General features: G+C 48.2%; 3 protein-coding genes across 5 annotated transcripts in view; 1 reads left to right on the top strand and 2 right to left on the bottom strand.

Moving 5' to 3' along the window:
- Window positions 1–163: 163 nt before the first annotated feature.
- LOC143491305 (uncharacterized) lies at window positions 164–5,997 on the top strand. Of its 2 annotated transcripts, XM_076990167.1 has the most exons (8): window positions 164–295; window positions 814–981; window positions 1,966–2,028; window positions 3,340–3,441; window positions 3,541–3,970; window positions 4,105–4,302; window positions 4,741–4,847; window positions 5,495–5,997. In XM_076990167.1, the coding sequence occupies exons 1-8, from the start codon at window positions 230–232 to the stop codon at window positions 5,513–5,515; spliced, it is 1,155 nt and encodes a 384-aa protein (XP_076846282.1). In that variant the 5' UTR covers window positions 164–229; the 3' UTR covers window positions 5,516–5,997. The 2 variants fall into 2 exon arrangements, with proteins under 2 accessions (XP_076846282.1, XP_076846283.1); XM_076990168.1 differs by lacking the exon at window positions 814–981 and having other exon boundaries at window positions 170–295; window positions 5,495–5,996.
- A 9-nt stretch (window positions 5,998–6,006) lies between these two features.
- On the bottom strand, window positions 6,007–12,941 carry LOC143491306 (uncharacterized). Its single transcript, XM_076990169.1, has 10 exons — window positions 12,851–12,941; window positions 11,453–11,524; window positions 11,185–11,265; window positions 10,213–10,353; window positions 9,621–10,068; window positions 9,057–9,245; window positions 7,377–7,498; window positions 6,940–7,150; window positions 6,649–6,852; window positions 6,007–6,439 (listed from the first exon to the last, which is right to left on the bottom strand). The coding sequence occupies exons 2-10, from the start codon at window positions 11,522–11,524 to the stop codon at window positions 6,312–6,314; spliced, it is 1,596 nt and encodes a 531-aa protein (XP_076846284.1). The 5' UTR covers window positions 12,851–12,941; the 3' UTR covers window positions 6,007–6,311.
- Window positions 12,942–15,764: 2,823 nt separating this feature from the next.
- nhsa (Nance-Horan syndrome a (congenital cataracts and dental anomalies)) overlaps window positions 15,765–24,862 on the bottom strand; it is a 20,949-nt gene continuing 11,851 nt past the window's right edge. For both annotated transcript variants that reach the window (XM_076990112.1, XM_076990113.1), the window contains 4 exons: window positions 22,174–22,305; window positions 19,008–21,845; window positions 18,743–18,866; window positions 15,765–18,630 (listed from right to left, as the gene is read on the bottom strand). In XM_076990112.1, the coding sequence (XP_076846227.1) occupies window positions 18,027–18,630; window positions 18,743–18,866; window positions 19,008–21,845; window positions 22,174–22,305 (3,698 nt within the window). In that variant the 3' untranslated portion in view covers window positions 15,765–18,026. The remainder of the gene's footprint in view (window positions 18,631–18,742; window positions 18,867–19,007; window positions 21,846–22,173; window positions 22,306–24,862) is intronic.

Raw genomic sequence — 24,862 nt, 5'->3', positions numbered from 1 at the left:
TTTTTTGTTTGTTTGTTTGTTTTTTGCTTTTTAAGAATTTCTCTTTTTCCAAGATCTGCAGGAAGAGGATTTTTTTGCTTTTGGAGGAGAAACATGCTGCTATGATCAGTTGCTCCTGCAGGATTATTGTACACCGTTGTGTTGAATAAGAGAGAAGAGACACTATAACGTCCGTGTTGTCTGGACACGCAAATACCTCGTGCTAGAATCTCTGTCAACGTATTACCTCATGTATTCGAACAAAGGGGGAAAACGAGTTTCTAATGGCGCTCTGAAGCACCTTTTGGGCTGTGAGGTAAAAGACTTGCGTGTTTATCGGAGTTCCCTGTGTGTCCAGATGAAGACTTCATGAGCTCACGCGCGTTCTGATCTGGCCTGGGGATTCCAGTATCCCAAAAAATGATTTGAGCTGAAAAAAAATGATTTGAGCTGAAAAAAAATGATTTGAGCTGAAAAAAATGATTTGAGCAGTTGAAAGTTTTCCTGCCACATGGGGTTGGGCATGTGAGCTTGTGGTTCTGTGGGATTTTATGAGTTAGGTGCCTGCAAGAAGGTTTTTGTAATCTGCTTTATGAAGCCTTTCTCAGAAGTACGAGACGAGTCTCCTCTACAGTACTTGAGTATATTACTTGGAAATAAAGTGAAATGTAAACCAAATTGGGAACTAGCTGTGTTTGGGCGGGGGCTGCAAAAACAAAGTCCTTTTTAAGTAAAAACAATGTGCATACCATGACATCCATGACCAGATGATCCATCAATAGGTAGGTAGACAACATTGTAGAAATAAAACTTGTCGTCGTTGTGAATTTACAGGTGACCAATAGCACGACCTCCCCAGAAGAGTGGTCGTACTGGCCATTCCAGTCCGAGCATGGTGGGAGGAGAGCGGGGAGTTGGACCGGTACCCCGCCCGCCCTGGCCCGGACCAGCAGCCCCCCGCCTGGGTCTCAGCCCCCCACCTTCCCTCCCTCCCCATGCGCGGTTAGTGAAGTGTGGGCAGCGTCCCACTGAACCGGCACAGGACGTTAAATGTAGATGTTGCCCCAGAGAGATGACAGGTTCCTAGCAAAGACCTCTGGGACGGGCACGGTGTGTCCAATGTGGTGCAAGTCCTAATTTCATGAACTGTAGACGGCGTTAAACAGGATGAGCTCTGCTGTCGGAGGTTTGGGGTCATTCCGTCACTCGGGGGGCCTGTCTGCCGTGTCAATGCCTCCTGGCTTGTGCTAAACTGGAGTCCTGGATTAGTGAGAGTGAATTAAACCTGTCCTGGGACCACGTATAGATACAGACATGGGAGTTAAGTTGATGTCACTTAAACACGAGAGAAAAGTTTGCGTAAAGCTACACAATGCTCTCCGTCAGAAGGTTCTAGAAGAGATGGATTCTGGTTTTTGTTCATTAATACTGTAGGATTTTGTGTGGTTTCCCCTTGTTTTTTGTTTTAGCTTCTCTGTAACCTGTGAGCAGGCACAGATCGACATGGTCTTGAGTGTCTGCAGGCGGCGTGGTCACTAGTCACACCAATGCTGGATTTCCTTTAGGAATCTTCAGATCACTGATTCTGAATGTGTGCATATCTGGTGAATGGAGGAGCCACACACACCCCTACAAAGGCTGTAGAGTCTTTTGGTCTGGTGGATATATTGAGATGAACCTGATCTTTGAATCATGGTGCTATAGTAATGCATGGCCACCAGTGTTCTTATTGGTGATTGGGGAGTGCTGTTAGCCTTCTTATTAATGATTGGCTGGTTTTACCACCAACCGCACAATCACAAAGGCTTTGCACCCTGATGTTGGAGGTACTCCGGTAGAGAGCCACAACTACAAAACCAGTCTGTGTGAGACAACCAATCTGTGTGTGACAACCAGTCTCTGTTTGCAGTACTTTGTCCTCCAGCCTGGAGTCCCGCCCACGTGCGGGTTTTTACGTCGTCTTTGTTTTCTCGGTTTCTTGAGCAGGACCGAGCCCAAGGTCTGGAGGAACCTGAGGATGTTCTGCTCGAGGTCCTCAACCACTGCAGGGTGAGCATCCTGTTCACACACTGCAGAGGTCACACACACACACCACCTCTTACAAGGACTCCAGTTTCTTGCATTTTTACAGGATTGGACTTGATGGGTTGATGGGCCTCTCGTCCCACACCTGTAGGTCAGGCTCCTCCCACACCTGTAGGTCGGGTGTTTACCACTGCCTCTCCCCATGTATCAGCTAGTAGACAAGGGTTATGGGTTAAGGGAACTTTACTTACTTTTTTACACTTTTGGTAAATGGCTAATCAGTTATAATTGATTTACTGTTATTACTGTTAATTGAGCCGATGCAACAAAGGGCTTTTTCCCTCTTTATTTGTCATTCATTTATCACGGTTGATGTTCTCTGATTTAAATAAAGCGCTGACTGAAACCTTTCTTCTGTTTGTTAGGATGATCATTGATTGGTCTTTTTACTGTTTAATGTGCGTTCAAACAGGAAAACTGTTATATCCACCATCATACATTTGTTGAACCAGAGATGCATGTTAAATATAAGGACAATTATTGTATGTTTTTATAAACAGCTGTATGAAAAGGTTAAAGGTGAATAAAGTAGGCTTTATGGTTTTAATGTGAAAGGTTGTACCAAGTAAAACTAAAATAACTGGTTACACAAATGAGGGGGGAAGTGTCAGGCTTTTTGTGGGAAGGACTCCTTTAAATATACATTCAGCTCTACACACAGATGTCTGGGTAAGTAATAAATATAGTTTATGCTTAAGGGCAGAAACATGAATTCTAGCAGTTGTGGTTGCATCCCACAGGTGGCGGAGTGTGAGGTGAGGTGAGGGCAGTCATGTCCTGGTGGTTAGGGAACTGGTCTTGTGACCAGAGGGTCATGGGTTTGATTCCCAGACCTGAGGCCATGACTGAGGTGCCCCTGAGCAAGGCCCTCAACCCTCAATTGCTCACTTGCATTTTATCTCATTTTTATACAAGTCGCTCTGGACAAGGGCGTCTGCCAAATGCCGTAAAATGTGAGGGGAAGGGGTGTGAGGGTTGGGGCGTGAGGTGAGGGGCGTAGCGGGGCAAACTCCTTATTGAAGTTATTGTTCAGAGTGATTTCTGGTGGGATGTGTTGAGCCCCATGACCTCTAGACCTGGACTCCTGTGAGCTTGGTATTATTGAACCGAGTGGGTTCTTGTGTGTGTGTGTGTGTGTGTGTGTGTGTGTGTGTGTGGAGAGGCGTCTTTCCTGTCCTTGAAGAGCAAGGTTGGTCGTTTCTAACTCTGCCCTCAGTGAGCAGTGTTGGTGTCGAGCTCCGTCAGTGTTTCTCATGCAGCTCGTTTCTCCGTCAGCTCCTACAGGCCGCGGTGCAGCGTCTGGAGCAGAAGCTTGACGTCCTCCAGTCGTGCCCCTGTGCTGCCGGAGTGTGCAGGAAGGAGGAGAACCTGGAGGAGGTGAACCACACCTACAATACACCTACCACACCTTCTCCACCTGTGCCACACCTGCTGGCCCTGGCTGATTGTCTTCAGTTTCTGCGTTGTGTTTTTCAGGCTGTGGTTCCTCCGCCTGTTGGAGCCGCCCAACTGTCTAGGGCCCTGGCCCAACGTCTGGGCCCCTCCCCTCAGACGACCCCTTTCCAGAACGTTCCGCCGCACCCTCCTCCCCAGCCCAGTTCTCAAAGCCTGGCGCAGTCCAGGCCCCCTGGTGGAGGGAGGGGGAAAGGCAAGCGCAGGAGACCGCCCAAGCAGAGATCCCAACCGGATCAAGTTCAGCTTCAGCAGGAAGGACCTCGAGACGAGGGGTTGACGGCAAAGCCCGGACCAGAGGGGCGGGGCCCCGGCGGGCAGAGTGGCCGTCTGAAGAAAGGGAAGAAACGCCCCACGGCTGGGGGTGTGGCCAAGATGGAGGCCAACAGTTTAGGGCCCGTCACAGTGAAGGACGCGCCTCTTGCTAAGGACCCCAACATGGAGAACACGAATGGTGAGGACTGAGACGAGGACAGTCGTTTGGGGGGGGTTGTGGCATGTCCTGGGGGTACATGGGTAGGATCTGTCTCTGCATCTTTGACTCTCACCATTGTGGCTTCATTCTTTTTGTCATTTTCTCCTGCTCAGTAATGATTGGCAGATGGCAGGTCTTGATTCCTGGCTCCATGTACATGCGTGCATGTGAGGAGGCGGAGCCTCAGCATGCCCTGGTTACCGTGCTCTCCGCCCTTTATCCCACGGGGGCCTTGTCCCGCAGCGTCACCCCTGGCAACCGGCAAAGAGCTGTCAGGCAAATCGACTGCAACGAATTGGAGGCCCTGCGAGGTAAACTCCGCCTCCACTCACTCCTCCCACCCCCTGTCAGATAAACTCCGCCTCCACTCACTCCCCCCATCCCCTGTGAGGTAAACTCAGCCTCCACTCACTCCCCCCCATCCTGTGAGGTAAACTCCGCCTCCACTCACTCCCTCCACCCCGTGAGGTAAACTCCGCCTCCACTCACTTCCCCCCACCCCCCGTGAGGTAAACTCCGCCTCCACTCACTCCCCCCATCCTGTGAGGTAAACTCCGCCTCCACTCACTTCCCCCACCCCGTGAGGTAAAGTCCGCCTCCACTCACTTCCCCCACCCCGTGAGGTAAACTCTGCCTCCACTCACTTCCCCCCACCCCCTGTGAGGTAAACTCCGCCTCCACTCCTCCCCCATTGAGGTAAACTCCGCCTCTGGTGACGCCTCCTTGCACTCTGTGGTTTGTGTGTCCAGAGTGGCTGGAGGAGGTGTTCCCCCAGTACGACTGCAGTGTGAGCGGTTCAGTGTGGGCCCAGTGCCTGGACGTCATTAAGGGCTTCATGGATCTCCACAATGAAGGGGTACGCATGTTCATAGCTGCTTAACCAGCAGAGAGGAGGTTCTGGACTGCTTATTAACTTGAGCTCACAGGTCCAGAACAACCACTGCTGTCCTGTATACACGTGTTTAAAAGGGAAACTAATGATCCAGATTTTCAGTTTTGGAAACTTCAACAAGTCTTTCATTACTACAGAAAATGAAATGAGAATGAAATGGCCAGTCATTTTTACACCAGTGAGGTCAACCGTTCAGAATGGGCCAAAAATGCATAATTAAATGAATAATAATCACACGTCAGCAGCTCTTAAATGTATTCATTAAATCCTTTTCCCACTAAGTACATTGCAAATGCACATATTGAACTTGTAATCACATACAAAACAGGCTTCATTACAAAAAAGATTTTATTTGTTTGGAAAGTAACGGATAGACATAATCGGTTCCTGCTAATGGACACGGGCTCCATATCCGCTAGCCTGGCCCTGAGTTTGGTTCTGTTTTCATCACAGTAAATCAGACTAGCTCATTCCCATGTTTAATGCGATATTGTTGAATTTGGCCTACATATTGCACATACTGTCCACACTGAAATCTGTGAAGCCTCTTAAAGAAAAGAGTACATGTTGCATGTTTTCTGCCTTTATTCTGTGTTTGTGACCCATTTCAGAGCAAAGCCAAAGCTGATTGAGACTCCCTGTTCGATAAGAGTAGCAGTGTGGACCACCACACCCTACACCTACACCCCCTACCCATAACCCCGCTGATGCGGCCCAGGTTGTCGTCCGTTCTGTAGGAGCAGCGCTACTTTACGCGGTCCAGACCACGGGAAGACCTTTCTCCAGCTCGAGGGATCAGTCACAGCACTGGATTAAACGCAGGCACCTTAACGTGACCTCAGTCTCACCGTAACACTGTCACCTTACCTTAACGTGACCTCAGTCTCACCAGAACAGTGTCACCTTACCTTAACGTCTACCTCCCCAGCGTGCGGAGGTGTGGAGGCACCGCATGGTGGTGGAAGACCTCCAACACGTTTGCTTTATGTCCGTCATTTTCTTTCTTTCTTCGTTAAAGGTGCTAATTTCTCGTGTAAATATAAACTTTACGTAAAAAAATAACGTCTTTTTTCTTTTTACATGATTTTTATTTCTTAACCAAGTTAGAATGTGCCATTTCTTTCTATATACAAATAAAAATAAACTTTTTGCTCAATTATTGATTAGTCTGACTGGTTAATTGGTCTGAACAGGATGCATCCACAGAGCATCTGACTGTAAGGCCCCTGTTAACGATGTCCTGTAAGGCGACTGCAGGCCAGGCCTCCGGCGTGAGGCCTGCACACCCACCTTGCGTCTGCTGCAAAAGCTTCAAGTCCACGAGCCACAGTGGGCCGAACTGCTGCTGGCCCCGCCCACCTGCCTTCCCCAGCACTGCCCCCTGCGTGTGGGGGCGTGGTCCAAGGCCAGGGGGCGGAGCCTCTGCTCTCAGCGGCGGGTCTTCTTCAGCTTGTGTCTGGTTTTACGGATGCAGCTGTTGATGGCGTCCACACACGTCTTCCAGTCCTGGCCGTCCTCCTGCAGATGCATCCAGTGAAAACGCTCGCAGAGGTGTTCTACACACACACACACACACACACACACACACACACACACACACACACACACACACACACAGTCAGTGGGGCAGCTCCCTGTGCTCAGATGTGGGTTTGCTTTTGTTGTGGTTTATGCTGGTTGAGGTTGACTAATTCTCAGTACTGTTTCAGTACTGTCCCTCCGTTCTTGTACCCGGGGCTGTTGGTGTTGGTGGAGCCCATCTTACCCCGCAGAGCTGAGATCTTGTTGTGGTCCAGAGGCTGGATGCCATGTTCCGTGTTGCCGTACACGTTGCTCTGCACGAGCACGTCTTCTGAGAACATGAACCTGATGAGGTAGCGTGCTACGAGAGGGGGGCGGGGCCTCTGCCATGCCCCGAACAGGGCCGCCTGGGGCACCCTCACCCCGCGGGCCGCAGAACCCAGGAACACTGGGGGAACAGAACCGTGGGACCAATCAGGGGTTGTTAAATACTGTGATTTTGACTGACTGTACAACTGTAGTTCAGAGAACCCACCAAGTGGCTCTTGGTTGGAGACGTCTTGGTTAGATGCTCTGTGTCCGTTGGGAGCAACTCTCAGCGTGCTCTTCGCAGCTCTCCTCCGCTGTGGGTGATCGGCGTCGCTATCCGACAGTTCAACGTCTATCTCTGCGGCTGGCTTGGGCTCCTGCTCTGTGATTGGTCTGGAGGATTCGGGTGCCGCGTCATCGTTCGTGTTCGTGGTCAGCTGGTAAATTACACAGAAGGTCTTTCTGTAAACAGCTTCAGACTTTCTCATGTGTTTAGTCAGAACTGCATATAAGTGGCACGTAATACACATTAAACTTGTACACATACAGTAGTACCCATACTACACATGAATACTGCAAACTAGTTACCCATACTACACATGTAAACAGTAGTACCCTCACTATAGAAAGTTCTCAACACTTGTCTGGTTCCTCATGTCTTACTTTGCGAGTCTTGTCCATCAGCCGGATGTAGCGTGTGGCTTTGTTCATGACGGCCAGGCACGCACGCCAGTCCCTGCCCCGCTCGTGAAGTTCGTGTTTGGGGTACCGCTTCTGTACCCACTCTGTGGACAACCACGAAACAAGTGTGAGGAGACCTGATCGCTACATAGTCCAGACCTGCTACATAGTCCAGACCTGCTACATAGTCCAGACGGATGGACATAGTCCAGACCTGTCCAGACGGATGGACATAGTCCAGACCTGTCCAGACGGATGGACATAGTCCAGACCTGCTACATAGTCCAGACGGATGGACATAGTCCAGACCTGCTACATAGTCCAGACTAGGGCTGCACGATGAATCGTATTTTTATCGTTATCGCGATGTGAAGTTTCACGATAAACACATCGAAAGAGCCACGATAACTCCTTGAATAACAGCAAACTCAAATTGCATTATCCTCGTCCAGCAATAGAGGGAGCTATTCGAGCTGCAGACTATGATCACGTGACGTAAGTAGGCAAGAGGCAGAGTGAGGTGAACACGCTCATCAGACACGCGATTTGGTTTAAGCCTGGTTTACACTTGATGCAGCGCGAGGGTCCGCAAGGCGAAAATAACGTAATCACGGTGGCTTCGCCCGTGCGCGATGGTCTCGCGCGCTGTTGATTCACGAGGTCGTGCACCTCTCGAATTTTGTAAGTTCTCGCGCGCCGCGTCTCAGCGCAATGAGAACAGTCATGTTTGCCGGGTTCATACACCTATACAAGGTGGAATTAAAGCACTTGTACGTCACTTTCAAGGTCCATTTCAATAATTTCCAGCTCGTTAAACTTAATTGAGTTAAATATTTATACATATACTCTAAATGATTCGAAATAATTCGCTTTTTTTATCACATTATTTAATGGTTGTTTATTTTCAAAACGCCCAATCTTAACGTCTTCACGTTCTCTCATGTTTCGTCCTGGAATTACAAGAGGCTCGTATTTGTTAATGTAATTACAAGAGAACTATTCAGTCAGACAGATATTTGTTGTGAAACGAAGTAGTTACAATTTCAAGTACTTTAGCCTAAATTCCAGCACTTTTCAAACCTGATACACAAAGCAACATTAAAATTGGTCAGGTAAATGTTCATTCCCCTGTATTTTAGGGGTGTTTTTCCTATACTACTAGGCCTACATATCGTTTCGGACAACACTGCAAAGAATGTGACACGGCAAGATTAAACGCTTCCGTCGTTCGCGGAGGTTTACGCGAGGTGTGCGGAGTCGCGCTACGGTCACTCGTTAAAGTATAAACCTAGATTGAATCTATTGTTGAATAAACCTGCAAAATATTTGGAATTATTCTGGATTCATTACACAGTAAAAAAAAAAAACGAATTAAAGTGCTGCTGTTCAGAGAGACACTACATCTCTGTATTTTAATCTTAATTTATCGTGGTTCACATCGATATCGTGATATCCAACAATGTTATCGCACATCGTAATTCTAGTCCATATCGTGCACCCCTAGTCCAGACCTGTCCAGACGGATGGACATGCGGTAGACAGACTACAAACATACGGAACAGGTGCGGTGCACTACGACTGGACAATTCCAGTAGGGCTCCGTGACCTGTGAACTCGCGCCGCCTCAGACAGGGGGGGGGGGGGGCGGTCCTGCCCACTCACCCCGTATGGCGCTGAGGCGTTCTGGGTCCAGGCGACGGAGGCCTCTGCTGGGGTCGCCCCTGGTGTTGCTATGGAGAAGCTCTTGGCGGGAGAAGACGGAGCGCATGAGGAACCGAGCCGCGGACGTGGGCCGCACCATCGTGCCCGCCTTCCGCAGGAAGGTGCTCGGGAGGACGAACTTCCTGTTTCCTGCAGGAAAGAAAGATGGTCACCGGGAAAGAGAAGGGTAGGTCTCAGGCTGCTGACTGTGTGGACTTACATGTGTTCATTTTGTTTGATTTAGCTGAAGTTAATTCAAATAAATAGTGAAACTTTAGTCAGAAACATTTAAAAAACGGTTAAACTGGACATGGTCACATGTATGCTAACAAAAAACCTGTCTGGCTGGTTTTAGAGCTGCTAGCTAAGTGCTATAGGTTGGGAGCCTCCATGTTCAAAATGGACATTATTAAAAATGTTTGTATCTAGACGGTAACTTGCTGTGCAATGCTAGCTTCACCTAGAGCTGTTTTGGTGGCTGTAATGAGACGGAGCAGGTGTGTTGGAGCAGGTGACCCACGTTACCTGCTGTGGTGGGAGGAGGAAGAGGAGGAGGAGGAGGGGGTTGGTCTAGAGCGCGCCATCGCGGGTGTGAGGGTGTTTCTGTCACCGTGAATGCCGGGCCTGGTGATGCGTTCGGCTGGCACACGCCGTTGCCCACGTGGTCGAGAGCTTCCCCGCTGGTGTTACTGTAGGCATGGCCCCGCCCACCCAGCCTGTTACCGTGGGTATGACCCCGCCCATCCGTGCTATTCGACCACTGCTGAGTGACCGTCTCTCTGACGATGTGAGGCGGGCCTTGCTGCTGGGTTTTTAGAGGGGTCATTGTGAGGTCATCTGGGAGGGGCGGGACACTGGAGGGGGCGGGGTCAGAGGGAGAGGCGGTGCCCTGCTGCAGCGGGTGGATGTAAGAGGCTGCCTCAGACGCCTCCAACTTCAGCTGGAAGTTCTCCACGCTGTTTGGGCTCTGGGTCTTCAGGAGGAGAGAGAAGACCATGAGGACTGAGAACACAGTGTAGGTACCCACCAACAAGCCAGTAAGTTGTGGGTGAAATATTTTCAGTAATGGTTGAAAGCTTGCGCCTGGCCATGCGTGTTTGGCGGGGGCGTGCCTCACGTTTAGCGCTGGTGAGCGGTCCCGGCGTGAGGGCGGGGAGGTGTGCGTCTGGGGCGGATCCTCGGCCTGCTGGAAGCCCGTCACGGAGGTCTTCAGCAACTCAAACTTGGCGTCCAGTTTCTGGATGGCGCCGTACATAACCTGGAGAAATGGGCCTTGGTTCAGCTTCACAATAAAAGCTCAGAATTAAAGAGTACGACCTGGTTTTGCTGTTACCATGACAATGACTACGCCCCCTTCTAATTAAGGCCCTACCTAAAGTCTCCATCCCAGAAATCTGACTACTACTGCCCTTTAGTTTCAGAATCACGTTTCTAAACCTGCCCATGGACCGTGACTTCACGAGGAAGTACACGTGTTGTCATGATGTCAGAACTACCCTGACGCTCCGGGTCTCCAGCGTGCACAGAGATATAGTGAACCGGCGACCTTGCACGAGGACGAGGGGGCGTTCGCTTGACCCCGTCTCCAACAGCAGCCCTGGCTACCTGCATATTTAAGAACAGACTTTAAAATCCTCTCGATCCTCTGGCTTTCAGATGCCCTCACACCTGTACATCACGTCTGCAGGCTCTTCATGTCCGCTGAAGATCTCTAAAATCAGCCACGTGCACAAGACACCTGCAGCTCCATGACAGGCTGGGCAGCATATACACATATCGGCCCAATATGTGGACTGACCTGCAAGATCGTACCGGTCTACAGGAAGGTAAAAACTGTTCTTGTAAATAAGGAATTACTTTTTAGTTTCACTATATTTGATGCTTTTTGTTGTCTTTTTAATAGTTTTCACCAATCAGACACAACATTAAACCCATTGGCCTAATATTGTACAGGTGTCGCTGAAACGGCTCTGACCCACTGAGGCGTTCATGAGACCTAAAGCCTGTTCAGAGGTGCTTGAGAAGGTCAGGGGATCTGCCCACGTGGGAACAGTTCAGGTAAGACTTTACTAGCCTTGTTATGTGATACCTGGCAATATGCAAGAATCTCTCCCAGTGTTCGTAAAGGATCGGTGCCGAAACTCTCTGGAGACGCCAAGGTCTCCTCCCCCTTCACAGAAAGAGTACAGTTTACATCTGACGCATCAGATACGCACTGTTCATTAAGGACATTATAATGAAAATCCACATTTAAAGTATAAATACAAAAAAACTGAAGGGGGCAATTTAGAGAATGCAACACTAACACATATATGTAAAAATACTACAATAATTAATAAACGTCTAATAATGCTTACGTAGTCAAATGAATCTTGCTCCATTTGCACACACGTGACGTCCAAGAAGGTGTCATCCTCGATCTCTGACATCTACAAACAAGCCAAGTTCCGGTTATGGTATGTTTATTAGGCCTTAATATACTCTGACAAACACGTGTGCTACATGCCACAGGAGTCCTATTAAAGCTGACACCCCTCCTCAGCTCCCCATTATAAGGGCATTATCATTACAGGGTTTGTAGTCACCAGCCAGACCGGCTTACCGCGCTGTGGGTGGGAGAAACGGGGACACACCGCTCCGCCTCTGTGTGGGTGGTGTGGGTCTCTGTGTTCTCTTTAGTGGCACCTGCCCCACCTGCCCCAACACTGTGTGGTGTGATTTCTGTTTCTGTCTCACATGTATCTACAAGGGCAAATAAAAGGGTTCAGTTCTCCAGTGGAAACATACACAACACGCGGGTTGTTCTGAACATGAGAGTCGCGTGTTGATTACGCTCACGGAAGGGACGTGTACAAACACACACACACTCCTGGTTCTGCCTCACGGACACCCGTCGTACCCCTCCTCAACACACACTTTACACACACACACACACACACACACACTCACAGACACATACATACACACTCACAGACACATACATACATACACATACATACACACTCACAGACACATACATACATACATACACACTCACAGATACATACATACACATACACACTCACAGATACATACATACACATACATACACACTCACAGACACATACATACACACTCACAGACACATACATACACACTCACAGATACATACATACATACATACACACTCACAGATACATACATACACATACATACACACTCACAGATACATACATACACATACATACACACTCACAGACACATACATACACACTCACACATACACACACACACTCTATCTCTATCTCTCTCTCTCTCTCTCTCTCTCTCTCTCTGTGCGTTTCCTCCCTGAAGCAGGTGCCAGGCTGAACGGGACATTAAAGCCCGTGTCCGTCCCCCCATTCGCCCCGGCCTTTACCGTGCGCGCGCTCCGCTGCTCGCGCCTTCACCGTGCGCGTCGTCGCCGCGATAACGGGAGACCTCCGCTTAAAGGCGCGGGCGCGCGCGCGTCGAGTGCGCGCGGAGAGAACGCGCTTAGCCAGCTTAGCCCAGCGGACCGTCAGACTGGCGGCGTTTCAGTCGTCCCCACCGGACCGACGCCGTGCTTTAAGGACCGTGTTCACACCACCGGACAGTCGTGTCGTTACCGCAGCGCGAGTTTTTGAGCGGAACTGCGCAGACCAAACGCGACCAGGACGGAACGGCGGAACGACGCCGCGACTCTCATTGTGTGCGGGTGCGCGCAGAAAACGCGTTAACGGAGAGCTCGTGCTCACCGGGGGACGCGAGGCGCTCACTCGTACCGTGCAGAGACCGTACTTTACAGCGCGGCCGCTCCTCGACGCGTGTTCACACGGCGCGTGTTTGGGAAAGACGTCTGGCTAACTGTCCTTTCACCCCGACCAGACACGCCCGACGTGCCTACGTATAGCGTTCTGCGCATGCGTCGACGCGCGTCCTGTACGTTCCGCGCATGCGTCGACGCACATCCTACGCGTTGTGCGTTCGCGGAACGCCAAGGCCCGCTGTGCAGGCGTCCACATTAAAGGTTCACTCCGCGATTTGTGTGTGTGTGTGTGTGTGTGTGTGTGTGTGTGTGCTTGATCTGTCAACTGGAGCTGTGGATCCTGATTTGGTTTACAGTATTACACATTAAAGTCTCAAACTGAAGCGCGCAGCTAAATTCAGGATATAAATGAAAAATAACATTTTAGTTTATTTTAGTTTGTTGATAGTTACCATGCAGTGTAAGCTATTATAATAGCTAAACCAGCTAAAGTTAATGTTATGTTAGTTATGTTAATAATTATTTATAATAATGTAATTAAAACCACAAGATGTGCTAACATGTTCAGCTTTAAAATTACAACAATTGTAAAGAATCGTGTACATGCTAATCTATTGCTGACTCAAATCCAATCTCTGCAGGGAAAAATATATAAATAAAATACATAATACTAATATATAATGCAATGACCGACTTTCTATTGAGTGGGTTTCTGTTGAGTTTATGTATTTTTAATCAATTTGTGCATGTCTGCAGATGATGGACATTAGATATATAAGGGCGTACTCACACTAGGCACGGTTTGCTGGTTCCGTGCTGGGGCCCGGTTATCCCCCCTCCCCACTCCCCCTCTGGCCTGTACTCACACTGGCTTTATCAACCCGGCCCGAGCACGCTTACGTCATCACAACGTGACTTTATTTGGAAAAAAAGCGCGCTCGCACAACACTATGGAGTTCACGATTCTCTTTTTATTGTATTTTTGGAGTCGTTTTGGGAGTGCAGAAACACGGTGCAAGCACAGATTTATCGATAATTTAACACAACGATTGTCTGCTAATCGCTTTGCCGCTATGACTGTTTAACGTGAGCGTCGCATCACTGACGTCATGTTTGAGTTCCAGCTAAATGAACCAATCACACGAGGCACCAAGCGGGCCCGGGCACGGATAGCGCTCACACTAGAAGCGAACCGTGCCCGAGTCCACATGAATCGTGCCCTGGCCCACCTCTTCAAGCGGGCCCGAGCACGGTTAACTGATCCGGGCACGGTTGGAGCGCTCACACTAGCCAAACGAACCGTGCTTCGGCAGGCAACCGTGCCCGGGCCCGGATCACAGAGCCTAGTGTGAGTACGCCCTAAGTGTATAACAGAGGAGGGTCCCATCCCATTCACAATAAATTATTTAACAACATTTAACATTTATTTAATCACCAGTAATTCACCAGATCACCTTTTCAAAGCAGTGACATTTATTGACCCCCTTTGTGCACAAATCAGCCAGTGAGGCTGGATTACAGCATCATGAGACACGCCCACCGAGGGACACGCCCACCGAGGGACACGCCCACCAAGGGACACTTCAACCAAGTTTCCAGAAATAAATACACGACTTGGCGTAGTGCACGGCTCCGACACACACACACACACACACACACACAGGGTTGGAATTCATGTAAACTTTTGAAAACATTTTACAAAAGGAACATCATAGCATTTTAAAAAGGTATCATATTTACAAAATCTGTACAAAACAACAACAACAACAGAAACAACCCACAAAAGTGATGCTTACTGGCTGTCCAGAGCTTTGGGTCAGAGTGAGGTGTAGTTCTCACACACACACACACACACACACACACACACACACACACACACACACACACACACACAAGGAGCCACTGTTCCTTGTTTTATGAGTGTTGGCACTGCCCTTACACAACATGTACCAATGTGTTTCATGCACCAGTACGCTTGAACTCTTCAGTACATAAATGCACCTGTGAGCGTCGGGACCTTTGACCCCTTTTGGTTATTTAATGTGGATTGTTTCTTTTTCAGATGAATTTTAAACAGTCTCATAAGGAAATCGCACATAAATAGTTTTAGGTACACAAAACACAAAATGATCTTCACATAGTCTACTATTTCAGTGCATTACCAGGGCTGTGTCTGCTGGAATGATGGTGGACAGTGTGGCTGTTCTGACTCCGCCCCCGTCCGTCACTAGACCAATGGACAGTCTCGGCTGTGCCGCACACGCTCAGTGCGAATCGGCAGTAAACCAGCCCGCTCGTGAGACTCCTAAGGTCCCATTCAGAAGCAAAGGCTTCTTCCTCCCTACCCTTCATCTTCCTCCCTACCTTAGCCTGTGACTGACGTGAGGGCTTGTGGGTAAGCAGCCACTGAACTAGCTTATGGCTGCTAAAGGTGCTAAAAGCAGCAGTTGGCATTACAGTCATGACGTGTTCGTTTCTTCCTCTTTCTCTGTTTTAGCCGTGCTGGTTGTGGCGCGGTTAGTGATTGTAGATCCGCATGTATGTAGTGCTGTACAGTGGTAGTGTGGCTATCTGGACCTATCACAGAAATAGAGTATTAATGAGTATTAATGGTGCTGACCACAAGCTCCTTTGCTCACATCTCTTATACGAGGACACAGAATAGCAAACTTGGCAGTGCCCCCCAACGTAAAAACCACAGAATTTGAAGATCTAGCTAATAGCTTATTATTAAATTAGATTTAAACGTTTTTATATTGGTCTCTTGGCCAGTGTTATTTCTGCAAAGCTTAAACATCTGATGAATAAAAAAGTTTTTTAAAAATCTATAAATACAATTTTTGTTCAATTAAATGTCTTTAAATTCATTTCACCTTAATATTTTAATAACTGTCTTCTCATGGTCTATGTCATATATTGTTTTATTTTCACCTTAGTATCGTAAACTGAAACTGTATTAAAATAAGTGGTAAATTCTGTTTCAGAAGTGAATAAATGATGTAGCTTCTAAACTTTATCTTTGTCCGTTGTGTCACAATTAATACTTTAAATGATCAGTAGACAAAGTCATCAGTAAAAACATAAAATCAAAATCAAAAGGACACAAACGCTGTGCTGAGATCTCCCTTCTCTTTCCCAGTCTGACATGACTATGCTGCTTGGTGTGTGGCCAAACCCCTGGTTCTGATTTTATGCGGCCATATCTCAGCATCTCTCTCACAGGGCAGGTCCAAGCTGAAGCTGAGCCACAGGGTGAGGTCTTCAGCTGCCCCCGAGTGTCAGAACATGGGGTGCTAGTGCTGAACTCACCGGAGCAGCAGTCCTGTAGCTCCGCCCCCTTGATTTAAGCATTCCTTTCCCTTCTCAAAGTGGCACATTCATTCCCCTATCAACAGACTTCCAGTCTAAACTCACATTTCTCCCACCCAGACATCTCTCCCCACAGTCCTTTAAAGCAACACTTCAGATACCCTTCTACACTTAATTAAAACCCACTGCAGTGGTCTTACGCAATTTCTAAGGTTTCTGTTTGCCAGTTGAAAAATAAAATCACAAATTTACAGGATTAACACAATAATCATGTTTACAGCTACTTGACAAACTTGCAGGACAAATTCAAATGGACTGACCAGATATCTGAAATGATTTTGATCATTAACATATGTTACAATAACCTTTGACCTATATATCCAGGCGCTTATTGCATGCAGTTACTTCAGTGGCCACTAGAGGGCCGTAAGAGAACCACAACGGTACCACGAGACATTCTGGTTGACCCAATGTGTGATCTTTTAGCCTTGAAATTAATTCCTATTTTTTCATAATAACAGTCTTGGTAGGGGGGCCTACCAAGATGTACTTGAATTAATGTAATTTTAATTTAATTAAAAATTAAATGAAGCCACTGGAATATCAACAAAATCATCAGGGGGCCAATTGCTTAAACAAAACACTTCAGACATTGACAGACATTTAACAATAAATCGACTACACTTCAAAAATATTGCCTGAAGTGTTCCATGTGTAATACATGTTTGAGTTAAACGTCTTTTACAGGTGTCAACATTTACAGGTGAGGGTTGTTTTGTTTCCCTACTATTTTATCATTGGTTCATGTCTTTAATTAGCCGTTTTTTCACTTAATATATTTTTGAATTTATTACATTCCACAGGCTAATAAAGTATAAATAAACTGCATCTAATTTTTATTTCACTACTTAGGATATTTGCATATGTTATAGTTTATTTGCACTGTACTGTGGAATTTATATTAAAGTATTTCTTTATGAGAAACTAATGAATGTAAGAATACTTGCTTTCTCAGTTTACTGTAGTGATCTGACGCCACCCTGATGACATGGTGATCTGACACCAGTGAAGAACACTTCAGCAATTGTGAAATTTAAACCAATTTTCATAATAAATCCAGCAATCTGTCAAAATGTTGTGTACTTTGTGATCTGATCGTGAATACACTTCATAAACAAGGCTTGTTTTTTGTTATTAAAACATATATTTTCCTTTTTAAATTTATATAAGATAGAAATTTTTAGTATTTTTATTAGAAAATCATAATGTAATTTTCTTTAAAAAATAAAAAGAAGTGCAAAAGAGAGAGAGAGAGAGAGAGAGCGCCACGTGGATGAACCTACACAAACCCCTCAGCCAAATGCATGTTGGTTCCAGATGAATCCCAGCTGCTCTTCTGAGATAAACCTTATTTAAAAACATCTGTTGGGCAAATCATCTCATCATTGCCTCAACAAACAGTGTAAAAGGCCACAATCTGATTGTCCTAAGGATCTCATTGGAGTACTGTTGGAGTACTATTTGGGCAGTGTTCTTTCACAGTTAACAATATTTTTTAAAACTTTTTTTCCAGCTCCATGATCATTGTTTGTGACTGAAGCTACAGTATAGACGTCTTAGACAGCAGAGGCGCAGGAGAACAGCTTAACCCGACTGCACTACTCAAATGCCTCAGACGTTACAGCAAACTTGTATCTTAAATTCCCCCACCCCCGGGGATTTTAAAAAGTAAAAAATTCAGCACAGCCTGTCAGTCAATTTGACTTTTCAAAAAAAAGTAACCAGCCACAAAGATTCAAAGGATTTGTGTTCTTGTTTAGTGGCCGTGATGCGTAGAAGGTGCGTGGTGTTGGTGTTTAGGAAGAGCGATCATCATGTGGACTTCCGTCAGAGTTTTCTGTTTCCCCCTCAGAAATGGCCTGCATAGGTGCTGTGTACAGACGGCTGCGTGTGCTGTACCGACTGCTGCTCGCCGCCGGTGGAATCCTCGACCGCCCTTGTCGGGAAGACGCAGTTGTGGGAAAAGGTTTTGTGGAGAAGCCCTCCACCACGGCTTTGGGGTAAGGGCTTGAGAGATGCTCAGGTGTTCGCTCAGGAGACAGTAGTGGTGATGGAGAGGAGAACTCCTCCGGCTGCCTGCCTCCTTCCAGCAGGGACTCGCCGAAGCTTTTGGGTGCGATGGGACTCTTGAGGATCTCCGTGGCAGACATGCGGTAGCTGGAGTCGGAGCGACTTCCCTTCTTCAGCAGGAGCAGTTTGAACTCCTCGTTGGAGGTGCTGGACTTTTTGATGCTCCTGTAAATTGGTCCCGACGCTTTCTGGGAGTTGGTTGGGGTTGTCGGGGAGACGGGGGTGCTGGGTGAGCTTGTGGGAGGACTAGCTGAGACAGAAGATGCACTCGGACGACTCCGTGACGGTTTCTCTCCAGAATCCTTTCTGCCAAACACTTTCCTTTTCGACCTTGAATAATAAGCCGGTTACTTTTAGTTACAGTTTTTATTTTAACAAAATCACTTACCTCTGACTCAAACAACATTCTTTCTACTGATCACAAGAAGTAGTCGGAGCTCACCTGTGGATCATGGCGAAGAGGTCTTCTGTTGTGCGGGATTTACTAGGGGAAAGGAAAACGCCGTCGTCCTCCGCTCTCACATCGTCCGTCAGGGGGGACACTGCAGAATCGCTGGGGGTGGATTCTGCAAAGGAATTTCACACACAATTCAGTTCAACTTTAACACAAATCTGGTTGCCTCATGAAGTGAAATACACTCATGAAAAACATGCCTTGTCCAAGAACGGTGATTATACTGGACAAATGGACCTACTCGGTGACTGACCTTTGCTGAAGTACCCCTCCGTGTCTGGTGTGGACACTTCTTCTACACTCTCTTCTGAGGCACTTCTGGTAGGAACACCTGATGTCATGGATTCCTCTTCTTGACTACTGGCATCACTGATTTGATTATTTTTTGATGATTCGAGTGATGACTGATGGAAAAAATCAGGCACTTGGTCAAAACTCGGATCAGATGTCTCGCCAACACCATGGTGGCCCAGTGGGAACCCTGTTTTTGTGCCTGCTTCGGGTGGCTCAGACATTACAGGTTGGTCCTCATCTGTTTCCATACTTCTCTGAGGAAAAGGGCCCTTTGGAGTGCTTGTCTGTTGTTTGGCAGGAAAGTTCTGATCAACTGAATATTGTGACACATCTGTAACGATATCGTCTCGGATTGCCTGTTCAGACGTCGTGCTGACAGCTGCCATTTTCAGAAGAGCTGGGGCTAATCTGTCATATCTGTTTGTGGTGGCACTCGCAGAAGCTGACGGGTCTGCAGGCGTAGGCAGTGGTTCACAGTTCTCCTGAGAGATGGCTTCAGCAGCCAGCGTACCGTGTGGAGTCGACTCCTTGGATTTGATCCTGGTGTTTGCAGAAACAGCAGTGAAACTGGGGCACTTGGGTCTAGTGGTAGGATCTGTACCGGAGCGATCATGTTTCCCTTCAACGGGTTTGCCCACTGAGCGTAGTCGGACTGAACGAAGCGCGGTAGGAGTGATTACCAGCACGCTGCAGCCATCAGGCTGGGCGTTTGCGCTGGATGGAGATCCAGTTTCAGTCTCGGCAGCTGCGACCTTCTGGTGGAGAACGGGTGTGTGGTTCCTGAAGGTTAAAGGCTTGCTGACGTTCTGAAGGGCACTTAGGTTGAGGTGTGTAGGAGGTATAATGGGTAGTTCGAGGTCCCCTTTAGATATGTACTGCTGCAGAGACGCAAGGGAGGACTTCCTCTCTGGGACCTTTGGTTTCCTCTTTCCGTGAGGGGGGGAAAGAGGGCTTAGGTTGGGGAAGAAGGCCAGTGGGACTGAGGATGTTGGTGTTTCTGACTGGCTTGAATATCCACTGGAAGGAGATGCCAGACCTGCTAGCTTCTCTGGAGAGGGCAGTTTGAGTTCAGTCTCTACAGGCGGTAGTGATGGAGTGGTGGCCCTTGAACCACACTGGGAAGCCTGTGACTCCGAGCTCTCCTGTGACTTCACGCATTCAACGACCGTTGTACCTGTAGCGGTGCTGGAGTTCGACAGTGATCGGTAAGGATCGTTGGACCTCAGATCCTTCAAAAGCCAGAGGTCTGCATAGTCGGCCTGGACAGCTCCCTCATCTTTGAAGGAATGTGCCTCATGGGAGCCAATCGAAGTGTCATCCTGAGTGGCATTAGAGATCTGAACCGCCCAGGGTTCCACTGGCTCCGCCCCCTCACTCAGCCCTGACTGCACCCTCCTCTCCCTGGAAGACATTGGTAGGAGCTGCTCGCCGGTAATCTTTGGTTCACTTGCTTCTGCAGCATGGCCGCTGATTTTCTTTAAGGATGTGCTGCGTTTTGGTGGAGACGGCTTCACCTTTGGTTTCCGCAAGGAGAGACTGCGTCTCCCGAGTGTCGCGGGACCGCTGTGCTCCGCTTTGCGCTGGTCCGCCAATGCATAGTTTTTAAGGCCCCCTTTAAGACCACAGTCAAAATGCATGGAGGTGTAGTAGCCCTCGGCGTCCACGGAGAAGTGAGAGACTGTGTCGGCCTGTTCGGAGGGAGGCCTGTCCAAGCTCTCCAACGTGGCTATGCTGGTGAAGCTGGGGCACTCTAGACTGCCCTCTTCTGCTCTGGAGGGCTCAGGACTGAAGTCTGAGTGGCAGGATACATGATGCCTGTACTGAGGATAGCCCCACTCGCCCTCGCTGGCGGTGCCCAATCCGGCGTCGTCCAGCGTGTCGGTGGCAGTGGAAGGGCACGATCCCATTTGTTCACCTCGGAGCCGGTCTCCGGAGTAGGGATCGTGCATGAAGCTTGTGGAGTCTTCACTGGCATGAGGAGCTGCATTCAGAGAGAGCTCCGAGTCACAGTGTGAGGATCCAGTCAGCGGGGGGGAGGCAGCAGGGGGCATCGTCTCCGACGTCTGGGACGGGCAGGTTGAGCTGCTGCCACTCCAGTTTCCGCTGGAGGACTGGTGGTCGTCTTTGTGGTCCATCTGGCTGGCCAACACTCCAGCGTTGGAGTGGATGGGACTGCTGAACGTATCGGAGCTTGATGAAATCTCACAACTCTCCACGTCGGCTTTGCGAGTCAGACGTGGCCGGCCCCTCTCCATCCAGACGTGCTCCAAACTCTCCGACGATTGCTTGAACTTCAGGGCCTCTAGCTGCCTCTCAGATCCACCTAGCTGCCTCGCTGATGCAACCTGGTCGTCTGGACTCTCTATGTCGTCTTTCAGCATATGCTCTCCTGGTACCGGAAGGAAGTCTTCTGTCTCAGAGGGGGAAAGTTCCTCTTCTTCCTCTTCATCATCGTCATTGCTGTCATCGTGGCCTTCGTCAGCCAGCCGCCCCCCCTCACGAGGCAGGCTACGGGAGCGCAACCGGTTGACGGAGGAGACCGAATACGTGCCGTCCGAGTTGTCTGGCAGCGTGGAGATGTTCCCTGTGGAATGGGACAGTGGTACGGCCCCCGCCGGCCCCCTCTGAGCTCTGATCCGTCTGCGTGATGGTGCTCCCACAGAAGCGAGCAGCTCATCCGTCTGACAGCCCGAGTCCCTGGTTCTGAGGCGAGAGAGCGTGAGACCCACCTCGCATGCACCAGGACTGGCGTGTATGATCACTGTCCGTTCTCCAGCTACTGGAGACTCGTCCGAGTCTAGAAAAGGGAGAAAACCGTATTATTATATTATTAATTATGTCCTGGTCATTTTTGTGGGGTCCCTAGAAACCAAATGCCTGACAGGAATTTAAAAGAGGACTGACTTATGTATATAGTAGTATATATTTTATATTTGACAAAATACAAATATAAATCACAAATTTGACAATGTATTAAAGTATTACGTTCATTAAAGCATTTATCAATAGCAGTAATTTTTACCTGATTAAATGAGACACATCAATCTCTGCTAATACAGTGAAACTCGCACGTTCAAACAGATCCCAGCGAGAGAAAGATCTGGCTGGGAAGCGTGTGTACATGCCTGCCTCATGCTGTCCTCGTCTGGGAACGGCCACGCCTGTCCTCCGTCTCCGCGGCTTTCGTCTCCGCTGCAGCACGGACTGTGAGTGGACCAGCGAGTAGCGCACACTGGCCTCTCTGTCGAACCCAGCCCCTGTGGGGAGTGGCACACGTGAGCACGGCGGCCTGCCAAACCCTTCCTCGACGCTCACGTGCGCCGCACACAAGCTGTCGGCTCGAGCACGTCACAGTCTCATTCCCTCCGTACGAGGGAAGCTGCCACACGTGAACATGGGGAAACAGGTCTCGTACGTGTGCTATGACCCTCACACAGGACGTCCAACACACGTTACACACGTTTGAAGATGGGTTTCTCACATGAATACACAACGGACAGAGTGACTGAACATTTAAGTCTCATTGAAGAGATGGGTGTGGGACGGTAGCCATGGCAGCGGGTATGATACACATCTCCATGCAGGGGGAGAGGGAGTCGTACATTCATGGAGTTACAACAGACACCAGAGCAGACGTAAAACAGCTCTAAACCTACCAGCCGCCTAGTGGCTAAACTACCCAGTACTGTAAATGGCAGACAGCAGACCAAAAATGGATGTATTAGAGCCATTCAGGGCTCATTGTTAAAATGTACTACCATTAATACTGAAGTCAAGCACAAATATGTGCTTCTATACACCATGCAATGCTAACATTACTCTCTAAACTGTTGAGTGTAAAAACAGCTAACATTACTCTCTAAACTGATGAGTAAAAACAGCTAACATTACCCTCTAAACTGATGAGTAAAAACAGCTAACATTACCCTCTAAACTGATTAGTGTAAAAACAGCTAGCATTACTCTCTAAACTGAATGTGAACTGGTGAACTTTCTGCACACCGCTGCAATGCCAAACTAATTCCTTTCATTCATAGTCCATTTTTTGCTGTACGTGTTGTCTGAAGGCTTCAGTCTGGTCCAGAGCAAATCCATCTGCTCCTCTGAATCTGCACGGCTGATTAGCCACGATGATTAGCATAAAGATGATTAGCATGCGGCGAGCAGTGGCTCTACTCCGTTTCCTGTCACAGAGCCAATGCTCAGAACATGCTTCAAATCATGACTCGCAGAATCTAAGAATCTAATTCATGTATTAACGAATATTCATATTTGCATGAAACACTGTCATGATCTGGAATTGTCCTGTTTTAAAGTCCTGCTACTACAGCAAAGATCCAAGCTTCTGTTTTGTTTTTTTTTTTTGTTCTCTATCTGTCTCTTTCTCTCTCTGCCTGTATGTCTGTCTCTCTCTCTGGTGGTATGTGGGTCAGGGAGATGGAGGGGGTGGTGGTCTGAGACGTATGATGTAATGGATAGGTAAAAGATGTCTCACTGAGGAAGGCTGCCATCTCCGAGGGAGGAGCGTCAATGGGCACCTCCTCTGAAAACCACACAGTGCACAGGTCAACGCCCCCTCTAGCCACGCCCACAGACACATTCACCCGAATGGAGCACTGTGCGGCCTGGGTGATTTAAGACTGGAAACCAGCACAGACGTGGGGGTGGCGGCCTTTCTGAAGGCTCCGCCCACAGTCTGAGACTGCGGAGAGGTTAGCAGCACGGAGCTCCTCGTGAACTCAACATACAGCCAACACAACGCCGCCATTCGCCGGCTGGGCTTAACACAGTTCTCCATTCTGTGAGGTTCTCGCACTCAGAAATCAAGCATGTGTCTGCATGCACATAACAGGAAGTGACACGCTCAGAGAATATTGTAAACAAAAAATCATATTTGCATTTCATATTTTTTCTTTAAGCTAAGCAATACAAATTTAAAATCATTTTTTAGCAAAAGGAAAAACTTTAGTGCCTAAATTACAAGCTGACACAACATAATGCATATGGTTACATAATCAGACAACGGTGTATACAGCTATATAATCAGACAGCTTAATGTATTTGGCTATATAATCACTCGACCTGTTTATGGTTATACACTATATTGCCAAAAGTATTCACTCACCCATACAAATGATTGGAATCAGGTGTTCCGATCACTTCTATGGCCACAAGTGTATAAAATTAAGCATCTGGACATGCAGACTGTTTTTACAACATTTGTGAGAGAATGGGTCGCTCTCAGGAGCTCAGTGAATTCTAGTGTGGACCTGTGATGGGATTTCCTTGTTCCTAAATATTCCACAGTCAACTGTCAGCTGTATTATAAGAAAATTGAAGTGTTTGGGAACAACAGCAACTCAGCCATGAAGTGGTAGGACACGTAAACTGATGGATCAGGGTCAGCGGATGCTGAAGTGCATAGTGTGAAGAGGTCGCCAACTTTCTGCAGAGTCAATCACTACAGACATCCAAACCTAATGGCCTTTAGATTAGCTCAAGAACAGTGTGCAGAGAGCTTCATGGAATGGGTTTACATGGTCGAGCAGCTGCATCCAAGCCATACATCACCAAGTGCAGTGCAAAGCATCGGATGCAGTGGTGTAAACCACACCGCCACTGGACTCTAGAGCAGTGGAGGTGCGTTTTCTGGAGTGACGAATCACGCTTCTCCATCTGGCAATCTGATTGATGAGTCTGACTGCATTGTGCCAAGTGTAAAGTTTGGTGGAGGGGGGATTATGGTGTGGGGTTGTTTTTCAGTAGCTGAGCTTGGCCCCTTAGTTCCAGTGAAAGGAACTCTGAAAACTTCAG

This window comes from Brachyhypopomus gauderio, unplaced genomic scaffold (assembly GCF_052324685.1).
Source record: "Brachyhypopomus gauderio isolate BG-103 unplaced genomic scaffold, BGAUD_0.2 sc73, whole genome shotgun sequence".
Lineage (NCBI taxonomy): Eukaryota > Metazoa > Chordata > Actinopteri > Gymnotiformes > Hypopomidae > Brachyhypopomus > Brachyhypopomus gauderio.
This window is presented reverse-complemented; position numbering and strand designations above follow the sequence as displayed.